General features: G+C 41.6%; 1 protein-coding gene across 4 annotated transcripts in view; it reads right to left on the bottom strand.

The window, feature by feature from the left end:
* USP46 (ubiquitin specific peptidase 46) overlaps positions 1-19957 on the bottom strand; it is an 85498-nt gene that overhangs the window by 44045 nt on the left and 21496 nt on the right. For 2 of the 4 annotated variants that reach the window (XM_068113941.2, XM_068113942.2), the window contains exon 4: positions 12283-12509. In XM_068113941.2, coding sequence (XP_067970042.1) covers positions 12283-12509 — 227 coding nt within the window. The remainder of the gene's footprint in view (positions 1-12282; positions 12510-19957) is intronic. The other 2 variants (XM_068113943.2, XM_078776682.1) reach the window with 1 other exon arrangement.

Consider the following 19957-nt stretch of genomic DNA (forward strand, 5'->3'; position numbering starts at 1 on the left):
CCTTATGAAGTGGTGCTAACGACATAAAGGTGTGTACAATGTACATGTAGACAATTTTTATTATTCTTTGTTTGGGAGGGAGATGGGAGGGTGATGGGGCAGGGTGATGGGAGGATGATGGCAGGGTGATGGGAGGGTGATGGCAGGGTGATGGGAGGGTGATGGCAGAGGGTGATGGCAGAGGGTGATGGGAGAGTGATGGGAGGGTGATGGGGGGGAGATGGGAGGGTGATGGGGCAGGGTGCTGGGGCAGGGTGATGGCAGGGTGATGGCAGGGTGATGGGAGGGTGATGGCTGGGTGATGGGACGGTGATGGCAGAGGGTGATAGCAGAGGGTGATTGCAGAGGGTGATGGCAGAGGGTGATGGCAGAGGGTGGTGGCAGAGGGTGGTGGGAGGGAGATGGCAGGGTGATGGGAGGGTGATGGCAGGGTGATGGGAGGGTGATGGCTGGGTGATGGGACGGTGATGGCAGAGGGTGATAGCAGAGGGTGATTGCAGAGGGTGATGGCAGAGGGTGATGGCAGAGGGTGGTGGCAGAGGGTGGTGGGAGGGAGATGGCAGGGTGATGGGAGGGTGATGGGAGGGTGATGGGGGGGAGATGGGAGGGTGATGGGGCAGGGTGATGGGGCAGGGTGATGGGGCTGGGTGATGGCAGGGTGATGGCAGGGTGATGGGAGGGTGATGGAAGGGTGATGGCAGAGGGTGATGGCAGAGGGTGATGGCAGAGGGTGATGGCAGAGGGTGATGGCAGAGGGTGATGGCAGGGAATTAACATTAACGAATAACATTTGTAATGTAATAATTTGTAATAATTTGTAGTAATAGATATAATAATAATAACGAATTCTGCTCTGTTTCAATTCTGTTTCAATTTGCTGATATGCTTTGCAAACCTTTTTTTTTTTTAACTATTTTAAAACTAATACAATTCGAACATGGAATACATACTGACACTGCACTTTCAGGTCTCCTACAAATCCTACCCTGTCGCCTCACCGTGGCGTAGGAGTGGCAATGGTCAATGGCATCGAATGTCATGGCTAGCAAAGACAGGGAGGTACACTTGATTTAAATTTGGAAATTTTTTTTTTTTTTTTTTGGCCACGGAACGGGCACCCACGTACGGGCACGTCCTAGTTCTTTCAAAGTCAATAAAAACCACCTTGCAGTCTGCAAGAAACCCTGAGATGACTCTTTTCTGTCCTTCAACACTTCACATCCCAAATTATCCCTTTACTTCCTCTCAAACATGGACTTTAAGTCTGTCTTTTAACAGTGACCTACAATGCTCGTAGGCATTTTCCTTTATCACCAGCTCATGGGGCAGAGACACATACTCCCTGCACTGGAATGTCCTTGCACATGTGCAAACAATCCCCACCAATCTAGTCCAAGGCAAATGAATCCAAGCGACTTGGTAGGGATGAAGAGCAGGGCTCGAATTTGTGTGTGTGGGGGTTACAGAAGAAATTGCAGCTCTTAAAAATGATTGGCAATCAACTCCACGTGCGTGGTTACAAGGCAAGGCCCCACCCTGCCAACGTGGAGTCGGCAGCATGAAGACGAACAGTAATGATTTGCATTATACTTACAGTCACGTGAAAAAGTAAGTACACCCCATGTAAAGTTTTGACTTTTTCAACATATTTCAACATACAGCTATTTGATCTTCATTTCAACAATATTGATAGATAAAGGTGATATAATATAACAAATATCATGAAACATTTACATTTTGTAGTCCATTGTATAATTTAAATAAACATAAATGCAAATTTCGCATGTGGAAAAAGTAAGTACACCCTTGGCTCTAATAGGTGGTATTGCCCCCTTTGGCAGAAACAACCTCAAGTAGGCGTTTCTTATAACTGTCGAACAGTCTCTGACATCGACTGGGAGAAATTTTTGCCCACTCCTCCATGCAGAATTCTTTCAGCTCTGCGGTTTGAGGGGTTTCTTGCATGCACAGCTCATTTCAAATCCCCCCTCAACATCTCGATGGGATTTAGATCCGGGCTTTGACTTGGCCATTCCAGAACCCTCCATTTCTTTCTTTTCAGCCATTCCTTGGTGGATTTACTAGTATGTTTAGGGTCAATGTCATGTTGCAAGGTCCACCTTCGGTTGAGCTTCAACTTTCCGACAGATGGCATCACATTATCCTCAAGCACCCTCTGGTACAATGAAGAATTCATCGTGGATTCTATGATGGTGAGCTGCCCAGGCCCTGATGCAGCAAAGCTGCCCCAAACCGTAATATTTCCACCACCATGCTTTACAGTTGGTATCAGGTTCTTGTGGTCAAATGCTGTCTTTGGTTTTTGCCAAACATGTCTTCTGGTACTGTGGCCAAATAACTCTACCTTTGACTCATCTGTCCAGAGCACATTGTTCCAGAAGTGCTGGTCTTTGCCTAGGTGTTCATTAGCAAACTTCAGTCTTGCCCTGATGTTCTTTCTGGACAGCAAAGGTTTCCTCCTGGCACACCTCCCATGTCGATCAAATTTGTGCAGCCTCTTTCTAATGGTAGAAGCGTGCACTTTGACATCAACAGTGGCACGAGCTACCTGTAGGTCCCGTGATGACATTCTGGGGTTCTTAGTGACTTCTTTCAGCATCTTGCGGTCTGCTCTCGGGCTGAACTTGCTGGGGCGGCCTGGCCTGAACAAGTTGGCAGATGTTTAGAATCTTCTCCACTTGTAGATGATCTTCCGGACAGTCGAATGATTGATGTCAAATTGTTTGGAGATCTTTTTAAATCCCTTCCCAGACTCCTAGGCATCTATAACCTTCTTTCTGAAGGCCACAGAGAGCTCTTTTGATCTAGGCAAGGTGACGCCGCACACTTCAACAACAAAGAGCAAACCAAACTAAATGTCTGAGGTTTAAATAAGACAGGTTTCTCCAAGATCCTCTCTAACGATGTTCTAATCATTTGCACCTGGTGCACCTGATTCTAATTTTAGGTATTTGAAGTAATGATAAATGTAGGCCTGTAGTGGTGTACTTGGGTTCCTCGGGCGAGTGAGGCGTGCTTCGAGCTCTCCACGGCATCGAAGTTTAAGTGTTTTCCCATTCTTGTCTTTGTCAAATTTCCACTGGTTATTTTGCTGTGTACGTGTTATTGTGTGTTTCTAGTTGGTGTTGGTTTGTGGTTCGTGCAAACTTGTGTGTAGTTAATCGTTTTCTGAGTCGTACCTCGTGCGCGGCCTGGTGACTTGGGGCTTCCCTCCCCCCTTCGGTGTTTTGTCGGTTTGGGTTATTTCCTCCGCTGCATTGCTTGTTTCTTTTATTTTGTTTTCTCCCCCTCACATCACCTCCTGAGACAAAGAATTATATATTGATTCTTTCTCTCCTCCCGGACACGTTGCTTGTTCGCTCTCCTCCTCGTCTCGGCTTGTGCCCCGCCCCCTGTATCTCGTTTTCTTCCACCTCTGCTCCTTCTTTCTCAAATCCACGTTCTCGCTTGGAGACTTTTCCCGGATTGTTTTTTCATGGTTCTGTTTGGAATATGTTTAAACCGCAGCCGTAATGCTGACGCCCCCCCCCCCCCCCCGCCAGAATTTACATGTTTTAAACGTTTCCCAGTGTATACCCTGGTCAGAATAGGTACACCGTATCCCTGCATGTCGTAAGAGACGACCAAGATGGTTGGCGTCAGGAAGGGCATCCGGCCATAAAAACATTGCCTCAAAAAAGAGAACCATGACAATCACAAGTACATATGGGCAGGGTGCAGCCCGAAGTGGAGATCGGTTTCTGAGGTTTGGGACATGGAATGTGGGGACAATGACAGGGAGATCAGGAGAAGTGGTGGAAGTATTGGTCAGAAGAAGAGTGGACATATGTTGTGTGCAAGAGACGAGATGGAAGGGAAGTGGTGTGAGAATGGTGAAGGGTAGGCAGGGACAGAAATACAAGTTTGTGTGGCAAGGGTGCCCGGAGGGCGTGAATGGTGTTGGTGTCCTGTTTTCTGAGGAGTTTGTAGACAGTGTGGTGAGTGTGACTAGAGTGAGTGATAGGTTGATGATGGTAAAAATGATGATTGGAAAGCTCTTGGTGAACGTCATCTCGGGATATGCTCCGCAGGTTGGTCGAAGCGATGAAGAGAAGGACAAGTTCTGGTGTGCGATAGAGAAGCTGATGGAAAACGTGAAAGATGAGGAAGTTGTTGTGGTGGGAGGAGACCTGAATGGACATGTGGGAAGGAGTATGGATGGTTTTGAGGGAGTTCATGGGGGTTACGGATATGGTGTGAGAAATGGAGAAGGTGAAAGGATTTTGGAGTTTGCTGATGGAGCTGATTTGTTGATTTGTAATACTCAGTTCCAGAAAGAGGACAATAAGCTTGTTACATACACGTCAGGTGGGTCGACGACAACCGTTGACTACCTGATGGTGCGTCGGCGAGATAGGGGGCACCTCCGGGACACAAAGGTGATCCCGGGGGAGGAGGCTGTTTCACAGCACCACTTGGTTGTCTGCGACATAAGGGTGAAAGGTGCGAGGAGAGCTCGGCGGGTGAAGTACCAACCGAGAATGAAGGTGTGGAGGTTGAAAGAGGTGACAGTAAGGGAGGCATTAAAAGAGAGGCTGAGTAGGGTAGAGGATGATGTGGTTGAGCTTGAAAGTGGTTGGATGTCAATGAAAGCTAGTCTGTTGGGAGCCGTTGGTGAGGTATGTGGATGGACAAAAGGACCACCGAGGCACTCGGAAACATGGTGGTGGGATGTTGAGGTTGGAAAGAGGATTGACGAGAAGAGGAAGAAGTTCAAAGAGTGGCAGAAGGCGAAGGGTACGGGAGCAGAAACAGCAGAGCATGAAAGTTATAAGGCAGCCAGGAAGGCTGCAAAGAAAGAGGTAGCAAAGGCGCAGGAGGCATGTAGGAAAATGTTCGGAGAACGCTTGGATTCGGAAGAGGGTCAGAAAGCAGTATTCAGGATTGCAAAGCACATAGCGAAAGAGAGGTGTGATGTGATGGGGGTGAGTTGCTTGAAGGATGAAGTGGGACAAATCGTTGTCGACCCAGATGGAATTAAAGGAAGATGGAAAAGATATATGGAAATGCTGTTGAATACAGAGAATGAATGGGATGGCAACATAGAGAGTAACCCAGTTTTAGGACCGGCAGAGAAGCTAACTGAGAAGGAAGTTGAGGAAGCGATAAAAGCAATGAAGAGTGGAAAAGCGGGAGGGCCGACGGGAGTTGTGGGAGATATGTTGAAGGCAGCAGGAAGTTGGGGTGTGAAGAGAATGACAGAGATCTGTAATCTGGTGGTGAAAGAAGGCCGCATTCCAGTGGATTGGGAACTGAGTACCCTCGTCCCTCTATACAAGGGGAAAGGTGACCCTCTGGAGTGTGGCTCGTACCGAGCGATAAAGTTATTGGAGCATGGAATGAAGGTATTGGAAAGGGTGTTGGAGAGGAGGATAAGGAAGAAAGTGAAGATCGACGAAATGCAGTTTGGATTTATGCCAGGAAGAGGAACGACAGATGCGCTTTTCATTGTGAGGCAGTTGCAGGAGAAGTACATGGATAAGAGGAAGAAGTTGTTTTTTGGGTTTGTTGATCTGGAGAAAGCATTCGATAGGGTTCCACGCAAAGTATTGACATGGGCATTGAGGAAGTTAGGAGTGGAGGAATGGTTGATCAGAGTAGTGATGGCAATGTACAAAAGAGCACGCACAGCTGTAAGGACGATGGACGGGAACAGTGGTGAGTTTGAGGTGAAGGTGGGAGTGCATCAGGGGTCGGTACTAAGTCCACTACTATTTGTAGCTGTGATGGAGGTGCTGGCTGAGACCGTAAAGGAGGGTTTACCGTGGGAGTTGTTGTATGCAGATGATCTGGTGTTGATTGCGGAAAGTATGGATGGACTGAAGGAAAAGATGAACAAGTGGAAGGAATGTATGGAGACAAAAGGTCTGAAGGTGAATATCGGAAAGACAAAGGTGATGGCAAGTGGTAAAGCATGTGGTGAGGTGGAAAGAACTGGGAAGTGGCCGTGTGCTGTGTGCAGGAAGGGTGTCGGAGTGAACTCCATTCAATGTACAATGTGTGCTGAGTGGGTTCATCAAAAATGTAGTGGTCTGAGAGGGTCATTAACCAGTGTGGCAGCTACATTCAAATGTAAGGTGTGCACAGAGGGAGCTGCAGATGGAGGAAATGTTGAGTTGGATCTTGGAGACGGCGTGAAGCTGGAAGGTGTGAAAACATTTTGCTACCTCGGAGACATGCTGAATGGAGAAGGTGGATCAGACTCGGCAACGGTTGCTCGAGTGAGATGTGCATGGAAGAAGTTTCGGGAACTGAGTGGCATGCTGATGAGGAGGAGAGTGTCGCTGAAGCTGAAGGGAAAGGTGTATGCTGCATGTGTGAGAAGTGTTATGATTTATGGGAGCGAGACATGGGTAATGAATGTAGAGCAGCAACGAAGGCTGGAAAGGGTGGAAATGCGAATGGTTCGATGGATGTGCGGAGTATCGTTGAGAGAGAGGAAGACAAATGATAAATTGCGAAAGATGATGGGAATATTGCCTGTGATTGATGCTGTGAAGAGGAACAGGTTGAGATGGTTTGGTCATGTATTGAGGAAGGATGAAAGTGACTGGTTGAGAAGAGTGATGGAAGTTAATGTAGAAGGAAGTAGAGGACGGGGAAGACCGAGAAAGACTTGGCTAAAGATGGTGGAAGAAGAAATGCGGGCAAGGGGGTTAACAAGGAGAGATGCAGAAAATAGGGCAAAATGGAGAAGATTGTCATGGGGACCGCAAGGCTAACCCCCGCTCTAGCAGGGAACATGGCCTTAAAATGCATGTTATTGTTGTTGTTGTTGTAGTGGTGTACTTACTTTTTCCACATGCGAAATTTGCATTTATGTTTATTTAAATTATACAATGGACTACAAAATGTAAATGTTTCATGATATTTGTTATATTATATCACCTTTATCTATCAATATTGTTGAAATGAAGATCAAATAGCTGTATGTTGAAATATGTTGAAAAAGTCAAAACTTTACATGGGGTGTACTTACTTTTTCACGTGACTGTGTACACCACCTGCAGCTCCCACCCTCTCCCATGCACATATTATTGTACGAGTAGGTCAAGGATTATGCGGACTTCAAATTATAGAACGAGAACCACACTTTTCGACATTGTGATGTCGACTGATATGCCTCCACCCACATTATCACATCATTATATGCACTTGTAGCAAATTTGATTCAAATCCATTCAGCTGTTCTCAAGTATCCCATTTTTATGTGACATGACCTCTGACGCCAAAATGTAATCGGTTCAACTTTTCATCACAAGTATTATATACTTGTACCAAGTTTGGTCAAAACCTCATCCCTGGTTCACAAGTTAGCGCAGCAAAATAATCTTTACCTAATGGGACTTTTGACCTGAAAATCTAATCAGTTCATCTTTACATCATTATACATACTTGATCTAAATTTGATTTACTTGATGTAATGGTGAGAACGACTACTTAGAACTTCCAAACACATCTCCGCTAAAGTAGCAGTGTCACATTTTCTGGGTGACGGTGACCATTATCATGTGGTAAAGTCACGTCTAAAGACAGTATCCTGGGGTGGTGTCATCTGTGCATTGCTTGCCTCACTTAACTGCGTAATGTCACCGTCTCACTGTGCATTGATGGTTTTCCCATGTTAAAGAAATTCCATATGAATGAGACTGTTAAGATACCCATGTACCATGCTTGCGTCAGATGTTCCTAATCGTCAACATCAGGCATTCCCCTCGACACATCTATAAAGCTAAAAACACACTTTTCATACTGCAGAATACAGATCTATCAGGATTAAGAATACAGAATTTGGCTTAAAACAAAATGGCTAAAACTTCAGTGAGAACATCACCAAATACAGACATGGCATTTAATATGGAATATTTTTTTGTGGGGGTGAACTTACTTTTCAAGATGACTTAGAACCAAAAGTTCATTGGAATTATGTTGAAATTATTCGAGATTTTGTCAATGTGAGCTATAAAAAAACAAAAACCACATTTGACATTTCGAAGCAAATAAATTGATCCTTGAAAGTGATGTAAACTGATATCGAACTCAATTCACGGACAGTACTGTGTTAAACTTCTGTACGTTTTCCAGAAGTATCTCTTTATTTTGCACATTAGCGAAAAAACATTTCAACAAAAACAAAAGCTAAATTATGACTGGGATTACGGACAGTAAAATTACAGTTCAGTACTTCGTCTAACCCGCACGAGCATTCAGGAGAGCACGTACACGTCGAGGCATGCTGTTCACGAGATTTGCCAAGGTTTGGACAGGAATCGCTTGCCATGCAGTGACAATAGCCTGCTGCAATTCACGCACAGATGTCGGCTGCTGTTCCAAGTTGTTTATTTGACGCGTTAATTCTGCCCAAAAGTTCTCTATCGGATTCATATCCGGGGACATGGCAGGCCACTCCATATGCTCTACACCACGGTCAGCAAGAAAGTGTTGGATCATGCGAGCACGATGAGGCCGTGCATTGGCATCTTGGAAGACAAAGTTTCCTCGAAAGGCTGCACGAGCAAATGGAAGCAATGTTTCTTCCAGAATGACCCTGTACTTGAACTGGTTCAGGTTTCCATTCAGAACAACCAGGTCGGTTTTCCCCCCTGCATGAAAAGCAGCCCAAACGGTCACCCCACCACCTCCAGCTTGGACTCTTGGCACTATACAATCATCGTTGTGGGCTTCATGCACTTGGCTGCGCACTCGGACGCGGCCATCTTGACGATAGACCAGAAATCTAGACTCGTCACTGAAGGTCACGTGATTCCAGTGTCCTGGCTGCCATCGACGGTGCTCTCTGGCCCCCTGCAATCGGCGCTGGCTGTGTTGTCTGGTCAGGCGTGGCGCTCTCAGGGGACGCCTGGCACGATAGCCTGCTTGAACCAGTCGTTGGATGACTAGCCTTCTGGATTCAGGCACATTTGTCAGTTGCTGCCACTCAGCCCTAAGCCGATTAGCTGACTTGGTACGGCCATTGCAGACCAGCCGGTGCAGCTGGCGATCATCTCTCCTTGTGGTTCTGCGTGGACATCCTGGCCTTGGTATTGGAGTAGTGACACCCCTCTGAGCATTTCGTTTCAGGATCTTTGACACCTGACCTTGCGTGATGCCATACTGCCGAGCAATAGCACGCTGTTTCATGCCAGAATTTCGTAAAGCCACCACTCCATGACAAACAGCATTGTCAAGTTGCCGGACTATCTCCAGAGGAAGCGGCAATAACTTTTGTAGACGTGCAGCAGTTGTTTTCCACTAATACAGAACGCGACAACCCTTATATACCCGATTGTGAAGCCAATCGTCAAATGTACCTGTCCTTACATTTTGTCACGCCACCTGTGATATAATCCTGTTATTGACTTCTTGCTGCGAAAGACAATCAGTGACATGGTTCTTTCAACAAAGACATCACCGAAGGGTAAAAGAAACTCACCAGATTGATATACTGAGTTCATAAAGTAAACCCAAGTCAAGGAAAAAAAAATATTCCATATTAAATGCCAAGTCTGTAATTGTGTTTCTTCCCAAAGAAGGAAAACCATCGAGTGAAATAGCTCGCTTCACTTGATTTTCAAGGTGTGGCATCCGAAGGTTTGGGGAGCAAGTTGTTGGGAGTAAGTCGCCGATTTATGTCGAGTCTATTCGTGTTGTTTCAATGAAACGTATTTGAGACGTTATCGAACAATAGTCGATTTAAGTCGCGCTAGTCCGATATAACGTCGTTCTAAATTTTTAAGTACAGTGCACTTCCGTTCGTCTGATACCAAGGGTGCGCATCTTTGTGAACAAGCATTACGCCTAGGTCCCCCGTCGGGGAAGTGATGTGAGTTGACAAAGTGGAAGACGCAGAAAACATGCTATGATATGATATTTCGCTCACAAGGTTCAGACATACTTGGAGGCGGCCATCTTGGATTTTGACGTGGCGACCCAATTTTCAATAACGTTCTTCCTTATGCCTAGATACACCCACACATCAGATTAGAAGTCGGTACTTCGCTTATTTTTCAAGATATTAATCTCACAAGGTTCAGACATACATGGCGGCGGCCATCTTGGATGTTGACGTGGCGACCCAATTTTCAATACCCTTCTTCCTTCTGCCTAGATACACCCACACACCAAATTAGAAGTTGGTACTTCGCTTATTTTTCAAGATATTAATCTCACAAGGTTCAGACATACATGGCGGCGGCCATCTTGGATGTTGACGTGGCGACCCAATTTTCAATACCCTTCTTCCTTCTGCCTAGATACACCCGCACACCAAATTAGAAGTTGGTACTTCGCTTATTTTTCAAGATATTCATCTCACAATGTTCAGACATACATGGCGGCGGCCATCTTGGATTTTGACGTGGCGACCCAATTTTCAATGGCCTTCTTCCTTCTGCCTAGATACACCCACACACCAGATTAGAAGTTGGTACTTCGCTTATTTTTCAAGATATTTCGCTCACAAAGTTCAGACATATATATGGTGGCGACCATCTTGGATTTTGACGTGGCGACCCAATTTACAACAGCGTTCTTCCTTATGCCGAGATACACCCACACACCAAATTAGAAGTTGGTACTTCGCTTATTTTTCAAGATATTCATCTCACAAGGTTCAGACATATATGGCGGCGGCCATCTTGGATTTTGACGTGGTGACCCAATTTTCAACAGCGTTCTTCCTTGTGCCCAGATACACACACACACCAAATTAGAAGTTGGTACTTCGCTTATTTTTCAAGATATTCATCTCACAATGTTCAGACATATATGGCGGCGGCCATCCTCGATTTTGACGTGGCGACCCAATTTTCAATAGCGTTCTTCCTTATGCCTAGATACACCCACACACCAGATTAGAAGTTGGTACTTCGCTTATTTTTCAAGATATTCAGCTCACAAGGTTCAGACATATATGGCATCAGACATACATGGCGGCGGCCATCTTGGATTTTGACGTGGGTTGCACCTACACACCAAATTCGAAGGTGGTCCTTCTCTTACGCATGCATGCACGGACGGACGGACACACGGACGGAGGGGAAAACCATAGTCCCCCTTTCGCTCCGTGGTGCGACGGGGGACAATAAACGCTTTTGTATCCTTTGTTCTCCCTCTCTGTATATTTATTAAATGCACACGTGAAGCCACTTGGTCTCCGAGTGATTCGACTTGCCCTGATCGCAAGCGGCTTTAGTTATTAATTGTCTGTTTAAGAGTAGTTTGGGTTCGGGACGATTAGCGTCCACATGGAAGGCACCCCACATCTGCGGAGGTGACCGCTTGAACCACCATTTTGGTGCTTGGTGTAAGGGAGTACCAGCACGTCGCTTAGACAGCTCAGTCGCCACGCCGAAGCGCAGTAGCACCTGCCTCACCCTCCCTGTAGTCCTACCACTCTCAACCAGCACCATTAAATCGTCTATTTGTGTCCATATATTATTTAAATAGTGTTCTGTATTGATTTGTTTAACTTTTACGTTATTTCTCCGAAATAACCTGAGAGTGGGTACCGGTGTCTGGCTGCACGTACATACGTCCGCTAACATTTGACAAAAACATCTTCTCACAAACTACATGACCAATATGGACCAAATTTGGTACGATACATCAGAACATTGAGGTCCCACGGGGTTGCGCTCCCCATCCAGATGCGCCCCTTATAAGAAGCTGAAACTGGGTGTTTCACCTCAAATTCAGGTAATTTGTTTTTAAATCTTCTCAAAAACCACGGGGAAATAGCCACCAATCCCCCACGGGGATATTTTTGTTTCTAATGTGTACTCAAGTGAAGGTTAAGTTAAGTTAAATTATAATGACTTTTATATATATACATACACCCACACATACATACATACATACATACATACATACATACATACATACATACATACATACATAGTATAAATTTCTTAATTTTGCATGTTTGCTCTCAATATTTTACATAAAAATTCCCCATTTACTGCATTATATTTTGAGTTTGTTTTATTTGTACCAGATAGATAGAACATGTGAATGAAAGAGGAACCAAGTCAGTTTTAGTTTGGTGTCGGACGATGTCTAAAACATGCTCAACCCAACAAAAATATTTTTAAAATGCTCACAGGACATGTACGGAAGATTCGTGCGATTTGGCCCGATCTACCAAGTACGGTGATCTGACTGTTTGCTCGTGTTGAGTAATACAAGTTAACGCGAGCAGAAGCAATTACTGCAAAATGTTACCGTTTCACAGTTGAGGCAGCGTGTTTCGTTCGTGAGTGTGCCCTGGAAAATGTCATGCACCCAGGTGGCCTCTGCTTTGCATGGCTCTTCACCCTCCAGAACACCATTCTTTAGTTTGCCATTCTGCCGTTCTTGCTTTTTCTCCTCCTGCAGGATGTCTGCGATGGTATTCAACAGATAGTTGAGGAACTCGTGTGCATCCTGTTGCATGTAGTTATCAAAAAGCTCTGCAAAAAAAAAAAAAAAAAATGCACAACTGCTCTTACCATAATTTAGTATTTTGTCATGTCAAAATAATTAAATGGTGCAAAATAATCTTTATTACAAATGCAAATATGATGAAGTCTATTCCCCTGACACCCATCCCCAAAGAAAAATAATTATATCTAAATAAATATTTTCAAGCGTTTGTGCGTTTGTACATTATTCTTTCACAGCCAAAACATAGCACCGAAAGCCCCCAAATTTTGGATGTATGAACCTCAGAATGTGTGCAAGGCTTTAGGTTACATACCTGCCCCTCCCACCTGTTCCCCCCCCATGCAAAAATCCACTCCCCCAAGGAAATTCTCTATATTTGTGTCGTTCTGAAAATCAGAGAAAGAAAATGGTTGGGTCAATCTCCACCAAATTTACCAAACGTGCTGGCTGCTGGGGTGAGTAAATTAAGCAGCGGTTTTTTGGCACGGGGAAATTAGTGCTGTATACAGTTGTGTAAATACGTGCTTTCTCGCCTTCCATCTTCCCTTCCCCTATTTATTAAATCCTTTTCAGAACTACCATTCTGTAAGCAGGTACACGGTTCGTCATTGGGATATTAACCGCAACCTAGTTAAAAAGCACGGCCATGGGAAGATTGGCGTCAAAAGTGGTAGAGGGCTTATTAAAAAGTGATAGTGCCTTCAGAAAGTATTCACACCCCTTGACTTTTTCCACATTTTATTGTGTTACAGCCTGAATTTAAAATGGATTTAATTGAGATTTTTTGTCACTGATCAACACATAATACCCCATAATGTCAAAGTGGATTTTCTTTTAGACATTTTTTCACAAATCAATGAAGCTTTTTACACAGTGAAAATGATATGTTTAATACAGTGACAGTTTCACTAATACAGTGAAAAATTTAATACAGTGACAGATACAGTGATAATACAGAAATATCTAAATTACATACGTAATCAAGAACCTGAGTCAATACTTAGTATAAGAGCCTTTTGCAGTGATTACCGCTTTGAGTCTTCTTGAGTATGTCTGCATCAGCTTTACACATCTGGATTTGGGGAGTTACTCCCATTATTCCTTGCAGATTTGCTCAAGCTCTGTCAAGTTGGATGGGGAGCGTCAGTGAACAGCAATCTTCAAGTTTTTCCACAGATTCTTGATAGGATTCAAGTCTGGGCTGTGGCTGGGCCGCTCAAGGACTTTCACGTTCTTGTTCTGAAGCCATTCCAGAGTTGCTTTGGCTGTATGCTTGGGGTCATCGTCTTGTTGGAATGTAAATCTTCACCGCAGTCTGAGATCATTTGCACTCTGAAGCAGGTTCTCCTCAAGGATTTGCCTGTATTTGGCTCCATTCATTGTTCCCTCTATCCTTACAAATCGCCCAGTCCCTGTCAATGAAAAGCATCACTATAGCATGATGCTGCCACCACCATACTTCAGGGTAGGGATGGTGTTAAATGGGCGATGATCTGTGCTCAGTTTCCGCCAGACTTAGCGCTTTACATTCAGGCCAAAGAGTTCAATTTTCATCTCATCAGACCTGTTATGGATTCGTCACTTCCGTTGTTGGGGTTTTCCTCCACTTGACATATTTCTGATATTATGTACTATTATTATCTTCAAAAGGTTTAGTATTCACGAACAGTTATCAAAAGTTAAAAAGTGTCCTTTTTCGCTCACTTGGAGCGCAGTGAGTTATCTGACTTTAGTTGATGGTACCATCATAAGATATATAGAGTGCACTCTGGATTGCTATTGGTTGTACCGTTATTCTTGTGTGTGATTTTTAATACAACAATTGTTCGTTTAAAATCATTGGTGTGGTTTCACTGTTGATTTCTAACACAGAATAACATATTTTTCTGCCGTGGCTCCTCTTGGGATTCGGAGGTACACCGTGACCAGGGGGTCGGGGAGGAACACGTAACAGACCATATAATATTTTGCCTCATGCTTTCAGAATCTTTTGCCTCATGCTTTCAGAATCTTTTGCCTCATGCTTTCAGAATCTTTTGCCTCATGCTTTCAGAATCTTTTGCCTCATGCTTTCAGAATCTTTTGCCTCATGCTTTCAGAATCTTTTGCCTCATGCTTTCAGAATATTTTGCCTCATGCTTTCAGAATATTTTGCCTCATGCTTTCAGAATATTTTGCCTCATGCTTTCAGAATATTTTGCCTCATGCTTTCAGAATCTTTTGACACATGCTATCTGAATCTTTTGCCACATGCTTTCAGTCTTTCACATGCCTTTTTGCAAGCTCTAGGCACGCTGTCATGTGCCCTTTTCTTCCATCTGGTTTCTTCCATCTTTTCTTCATGAGTAGCTTCCATCTGGTCACTCTCCCATAAAGCGGAGATTTGTGAAGTGCTGCAGAGACTGTTGTCCTCCCAGCAGGTTCTCCCATCTCAGCCAAGGAACTCTGTAGTTTTGTCAGCGTGGTCATTGGGTTCCTGGTCATCTCTCTGACCAAGGTCCTTCTTTCCCGGTTGCTCAGATTGGTCGGACAGGCAGCTCTAGAAAGAGTCTGGGTAGTTCCATCCTCTATCCATTTCCTAATGATGGAGCTGACTGTGCTTTTGGGAACTTTCAACACGAGAAATTGTTTTATACCCTTCCCCATATATATTCCTCGATCATATGCATATCATATCTATGCCATATCTATCTATGCCTCAAGCCTGGTGTTGGCTTAGCAGTTGGGTTGCTGGCTTGGGATCCTAGGATCCTGCGTTTGAATCCCGGTCGATCGCTGAATCAACACCATGGGGGTTGACTCAGCCCGTCATCCTTCCAAGGTCGGCAAATTGAGTACCAGTTCACTGGTAATTCCCTGCGTGTCGCAAGAGGTGACTAACGAGGTTGGCGACATGAAGGGAATCCGGTCGTAAAACATTGCTTCAAAAAGGGGACCATGGTGAGTAGTGTAATAATGTTGCTTCTGGGACACCTCCGTTTAACATGGGAAATCCCTATCTAATGTCATTTACCCCCTTGTCTTTTTCAAAAATCATAAACACCTCTATTTCTCCCACCCTCATCTTTATGAACCTTTTGTCTGTAGTACCTATCCTTAATGTTGTTCATTAGACCACTCAAACACTACAAATATTTGTTTTCTCTTATAGACCTATCATCCTTCTTCTACATATCATCTGGCAGATTAATCTTTGACCCATTCACTTCCATATTAATTCTTTCCCTCCCTCATTGACCCTAAACACCTATATTTCTCTCACCCTGTTCTTTACGAACCTTCTAACCTTTTGACATGCTATCCTTATTCATTAGACCACTTAAACACCTGTGATCCTTCTGACCTTATGGACCTTTTAACCTTTTACTCTTAATATCATCTGGTGAATATAACCCACTCAAACAACGACCCTACAAATATTTGTTTATGCGTGGGAAATAATTTAATTCTCTTGCCACTCTCTTCACCATCTAATATATTAACAAAAAAGATGATTGAGTTTGGTTCTTTATTAAGATATTTTAACTGAGCTAAGATAAAATGGTAAACCTCCCTCAATGTTCTTGTTTGAGCACCTCCAGTGCCACATACCATTTTTAAATTAAAGTATATATTTTCCTGACAACCATCAAAGTTTTCCGTCCACTCAAAAATATTTCCATCTTTTTTACCCAATTCACCGGTATTTAAATTAATTCTCTTATTTGTTTTGTGAATTTTTTTACCAGTTGCCTTTTCAATTATACCTATTTGATATTTTTCACATTCATTATGTTTTCCATTTATATACCAAGGTTGATTACACCTCCACTCTTTAGTCTGGTTGATACTTGGTTCTATCATTTATATAATAGTAAAAAAGGCGGCGGTAGCCCGTTAAAATCCCCAACCCCCCCTTTTTAACTTATCACTTATATATATCTTATCACTTATGTATATCTTATCACTTATATATATCTTATCACTTATATATATCTTATCACTTATATATATCTTATCACTTATATACTTATATAACCATAAGGGAGACTATCAATTCCATTTTCTAAAATAAACCTCTTATCATCAAAAGCCCCCAATGCTTTCTTATTCACCTCTTCTGAATATAATTGATGTTTATAACTTCTTATTCCATTAATCTTTCTAAACTCTTCTTTCTTTGTTGTTAAACAGTTATAATAATCCTTAAAGTTTATTGTTTCTTTAATGACATTTTTCTTTACACCTTTTAATTTCTTATCAGTTTTTTCAACGTTATTCACAATGTATTTATAAGCATAAGCCTTAGACCTCAATCCCACAAATTCACTCATGACATTTCCTCCTAATTCATCCTTGAACTTTCCAATCACCTTTTTATTTTTAGAAGAGAACAACTCACTCTCTGGACTGTAATTACTCGTGTCATAGATATTAATGTCTCTTTTCATGTCTGAATAAACATCGTTGGTATTAATTTTCAAAATAAAACTATCTGTATCCATATAAAGTAGATTAACATCATTTTGATATTTCTTCCTCAAGTTATTATAAAAGTAATCATACATTAATGACTTTGATAAATCAAGAATTGTTGTCCCAATATAAATAGGTTTGTTCATTTCAATACTCTCTTTAATCAAATGGATCGCACAAAAGTTCTCAGTAAAGACCTCAGCTCGAGTAAAACTCGGTCTATTAATTAATTTTGATGCTTGTTCCCAAGATGTTGATAATCTGATATTTTGTCTTTTCCTCACATTCTCCATAGTCTTACCAAAGACCGCATTATTCATCAATTTATAAAAGTCTTTCTCAAAATCTGTTTTTGACTCTGTTCTTCTTTGTGTATTAAAATCAATGTACCCCTTTAACCAATGACTTTGATTGAACTTTAGAACCCTATGGATCTTCTCTACTCTTAGACCTTTTGATAAATATTGTCGCAAATTTCTTTGGTGTAGAACATAATTTTTCTTGTTATATAATGTAGTAAGTAATTTTTCTGTTGATTCACCTATATCAAACGATCGTTGATAATCACTCAACCATTCTTTCTTTGGACTTTCTTTCTCACAAGCAAATGGGAGATCTTTGTGTAGGTTATGGAGTTCCTCTGGATATTTTAAATCAATTTCAAAATAATAACCAACTTTTTCTTCATCCAATTCTTTTTGTGTAGAGATACATACATCTTGTAAAACGTTTTTGTAGTCTTTTTCCTTTACCCATCTAAGTTTTCCATAAGGAAGAGCCTGAGACATTGCCCAGCCATACAGGTTGTTTGCGTCATAGTACATCAAGTAAGAACTCTCTTTCGTTGGATCATAATTTGGAAGATATTTGTTATTTGCTTTTGCGTATCTACTCGAGCAGACTTGTGAAATTCCACCTCTTTTTGCCTTTTCAATCATCAAAAGCATATCAACATCGGTTATCAAATCCAAATCTTGTTTTGTCATTTTCAACATCGCACTCCAGGCCAATCCAGGTGCTGTGTAGTAGTGAGCAGGATCCAATCCATATCCAGTGCGACAAACAGATCTAAAGGCTTCAAATACATCGGCCAATAAAAGCACATCAGTTTTGAGATACAAATCGTGATACTCGCCAAGATTCCTGATGTTATATTTTTCCCAAACATTTTGTGCGTGTACATAATCTTTATCAGATATATTACTGTTGTTTAATTTGTTATAGAAATTTTCTTTTGAAGGAAGTTGTGTTTCATTGAATCTCTCAAATGAGTCCATATAGTCATAGGGGTAAATTCCCTTTTGTGTTAGAAAATCTTTATCTAAAAAATACTCTGAAAGACATGGAAACTCTTTTAGATTTTGAACCAAGTTAACCAATGGACTTGCCATGAATTTAAATGTATCAAGAAATCTGATATGAGTAATAGGAGATGTGTGAATTGTTTTTGTGAATGAAATGTATTTCTGATCCGTGTTTGGAATTGCTGAGATACTTCCAGAAGTCTTTGAGAGTTCCTTGATAAATAGATGTGTATCATAATGAGCGTTGTTATGAAGAAAGACAGGAATGAAAGAGGGGAGTTGATAATTAATATTACAACTTTGATGAGCCAGACCTCTATATTTACCAGTGAGATGACAATGGTCTCTAACCTTTAGACCTTTACCAATTTTCTCCTCACAAATATGACAGACATTGTTTTTTATAAATTCCCTTTTTTCTTTACTTGTTAAGGACATTGGTTTATTGGTTTCTCTCATTATCTTGGTTAATCGAACACAGTCTTTTTCTAGTCGTTTCACAAACTCCTCTGGGGTATTTGAGCCTCTATACATCTCTAACTTGTTATATTTATCACCAACGGATGATTTGATATAATAACAAAAACCACAAGGAGTATGTTTTTGATATTTATTTGTGTATGATTCTTTTGGATCTGGAGAAGCAGTATCAATTTTTTCTAAAATACTTTCAAAATCAGCATATATAACAAATGGATGTTTGATCTTTTTATTTTCATCTTTGAATGTGATCTTTGAGCCTTCTTTAGGCATATTGATTACCGTTGATTTATGTTCGCCACAATAATTTGAATGTTTATCTAATCTTTCTTGTGAATTGAAGAAGTTAAGACAACGCAAACAAATATATATTTTATTTGTTCTCTTACAGACTTGTGGTTTTATTAATTTAGCAATATCTTTGATGTATGTATAATGTGAATTTTCGTCTGAATTAAAATATAGAAGATTAATATGAGTTTGTTTACAATTGTCAGAAAGCTTTAAAACCTGAATGTTGTTTGTTTCTGTTAGACCATAAACATTAACTGATAAATTATTCATCTTTTCAAATTTAGGAATATCATTTAAAGTCATCGGAAACTTTAGATCTTTCGTATTTAATGTATTCTCATATTTTTTATAATGAGATACTCTTTCATCATGAAAATGTGGAGGATGTAAGTGTGCTAAAATAGACCAGAGAAAACATTTATTGTCTTTATTTTTGATATTGATAACTGCTTTTCTATTTTTGATAACACTGGGTAAATCAATGTAAGAAGAAGCTTTTAGAGGATCTGATTTAAGAATATGAATGTCTATGTAAATAATTTTTCCTATATTGAATCCACTTCCTACGATTGAATTATCCACATCTTGCTCTTGTTTAATAAGTTCATCATAGACTCCTGATGTTTTAAAATCTTGATATGAAGATATAAAGTGTGGCTCAGTTCTCATGTATGGTGCATCTATAACTCCTTCATCCTTTGTCATTTCTAATTTTACTCCCATATAAAATTTAAGTGGTTTCATTTCCTTTAGTGTTTTTTCAATCAACGTTTGAACAGCAGGTTTAACTATTTCTACAGCATCAACTATAGACTCTGGTTCAGGAGGTTTGAAGTTAAAGACTCTTATTTTAATATGTCCTTTGAATGCTCCATCAGAGTTTTTAGTTGTGATAAAATTTGATAAATGTAGATTTGTTTTAAGATGTATTTTGAAGCCTT

The sequence above is a fragment of the Myxine glutinosa genome, chromosome 4 (assembly GCF_964187855.1).
Source record: "Myxine glutinosa chromosome 4, kmMyxGlut1.1, whole genome shotgun sequence".
Lineage (NCBI taxonomy): Eukaryota > Metazoa > Chordata > Myxini > Myxiniformes > Myxinidae > Myxine > Myxine glutinosa.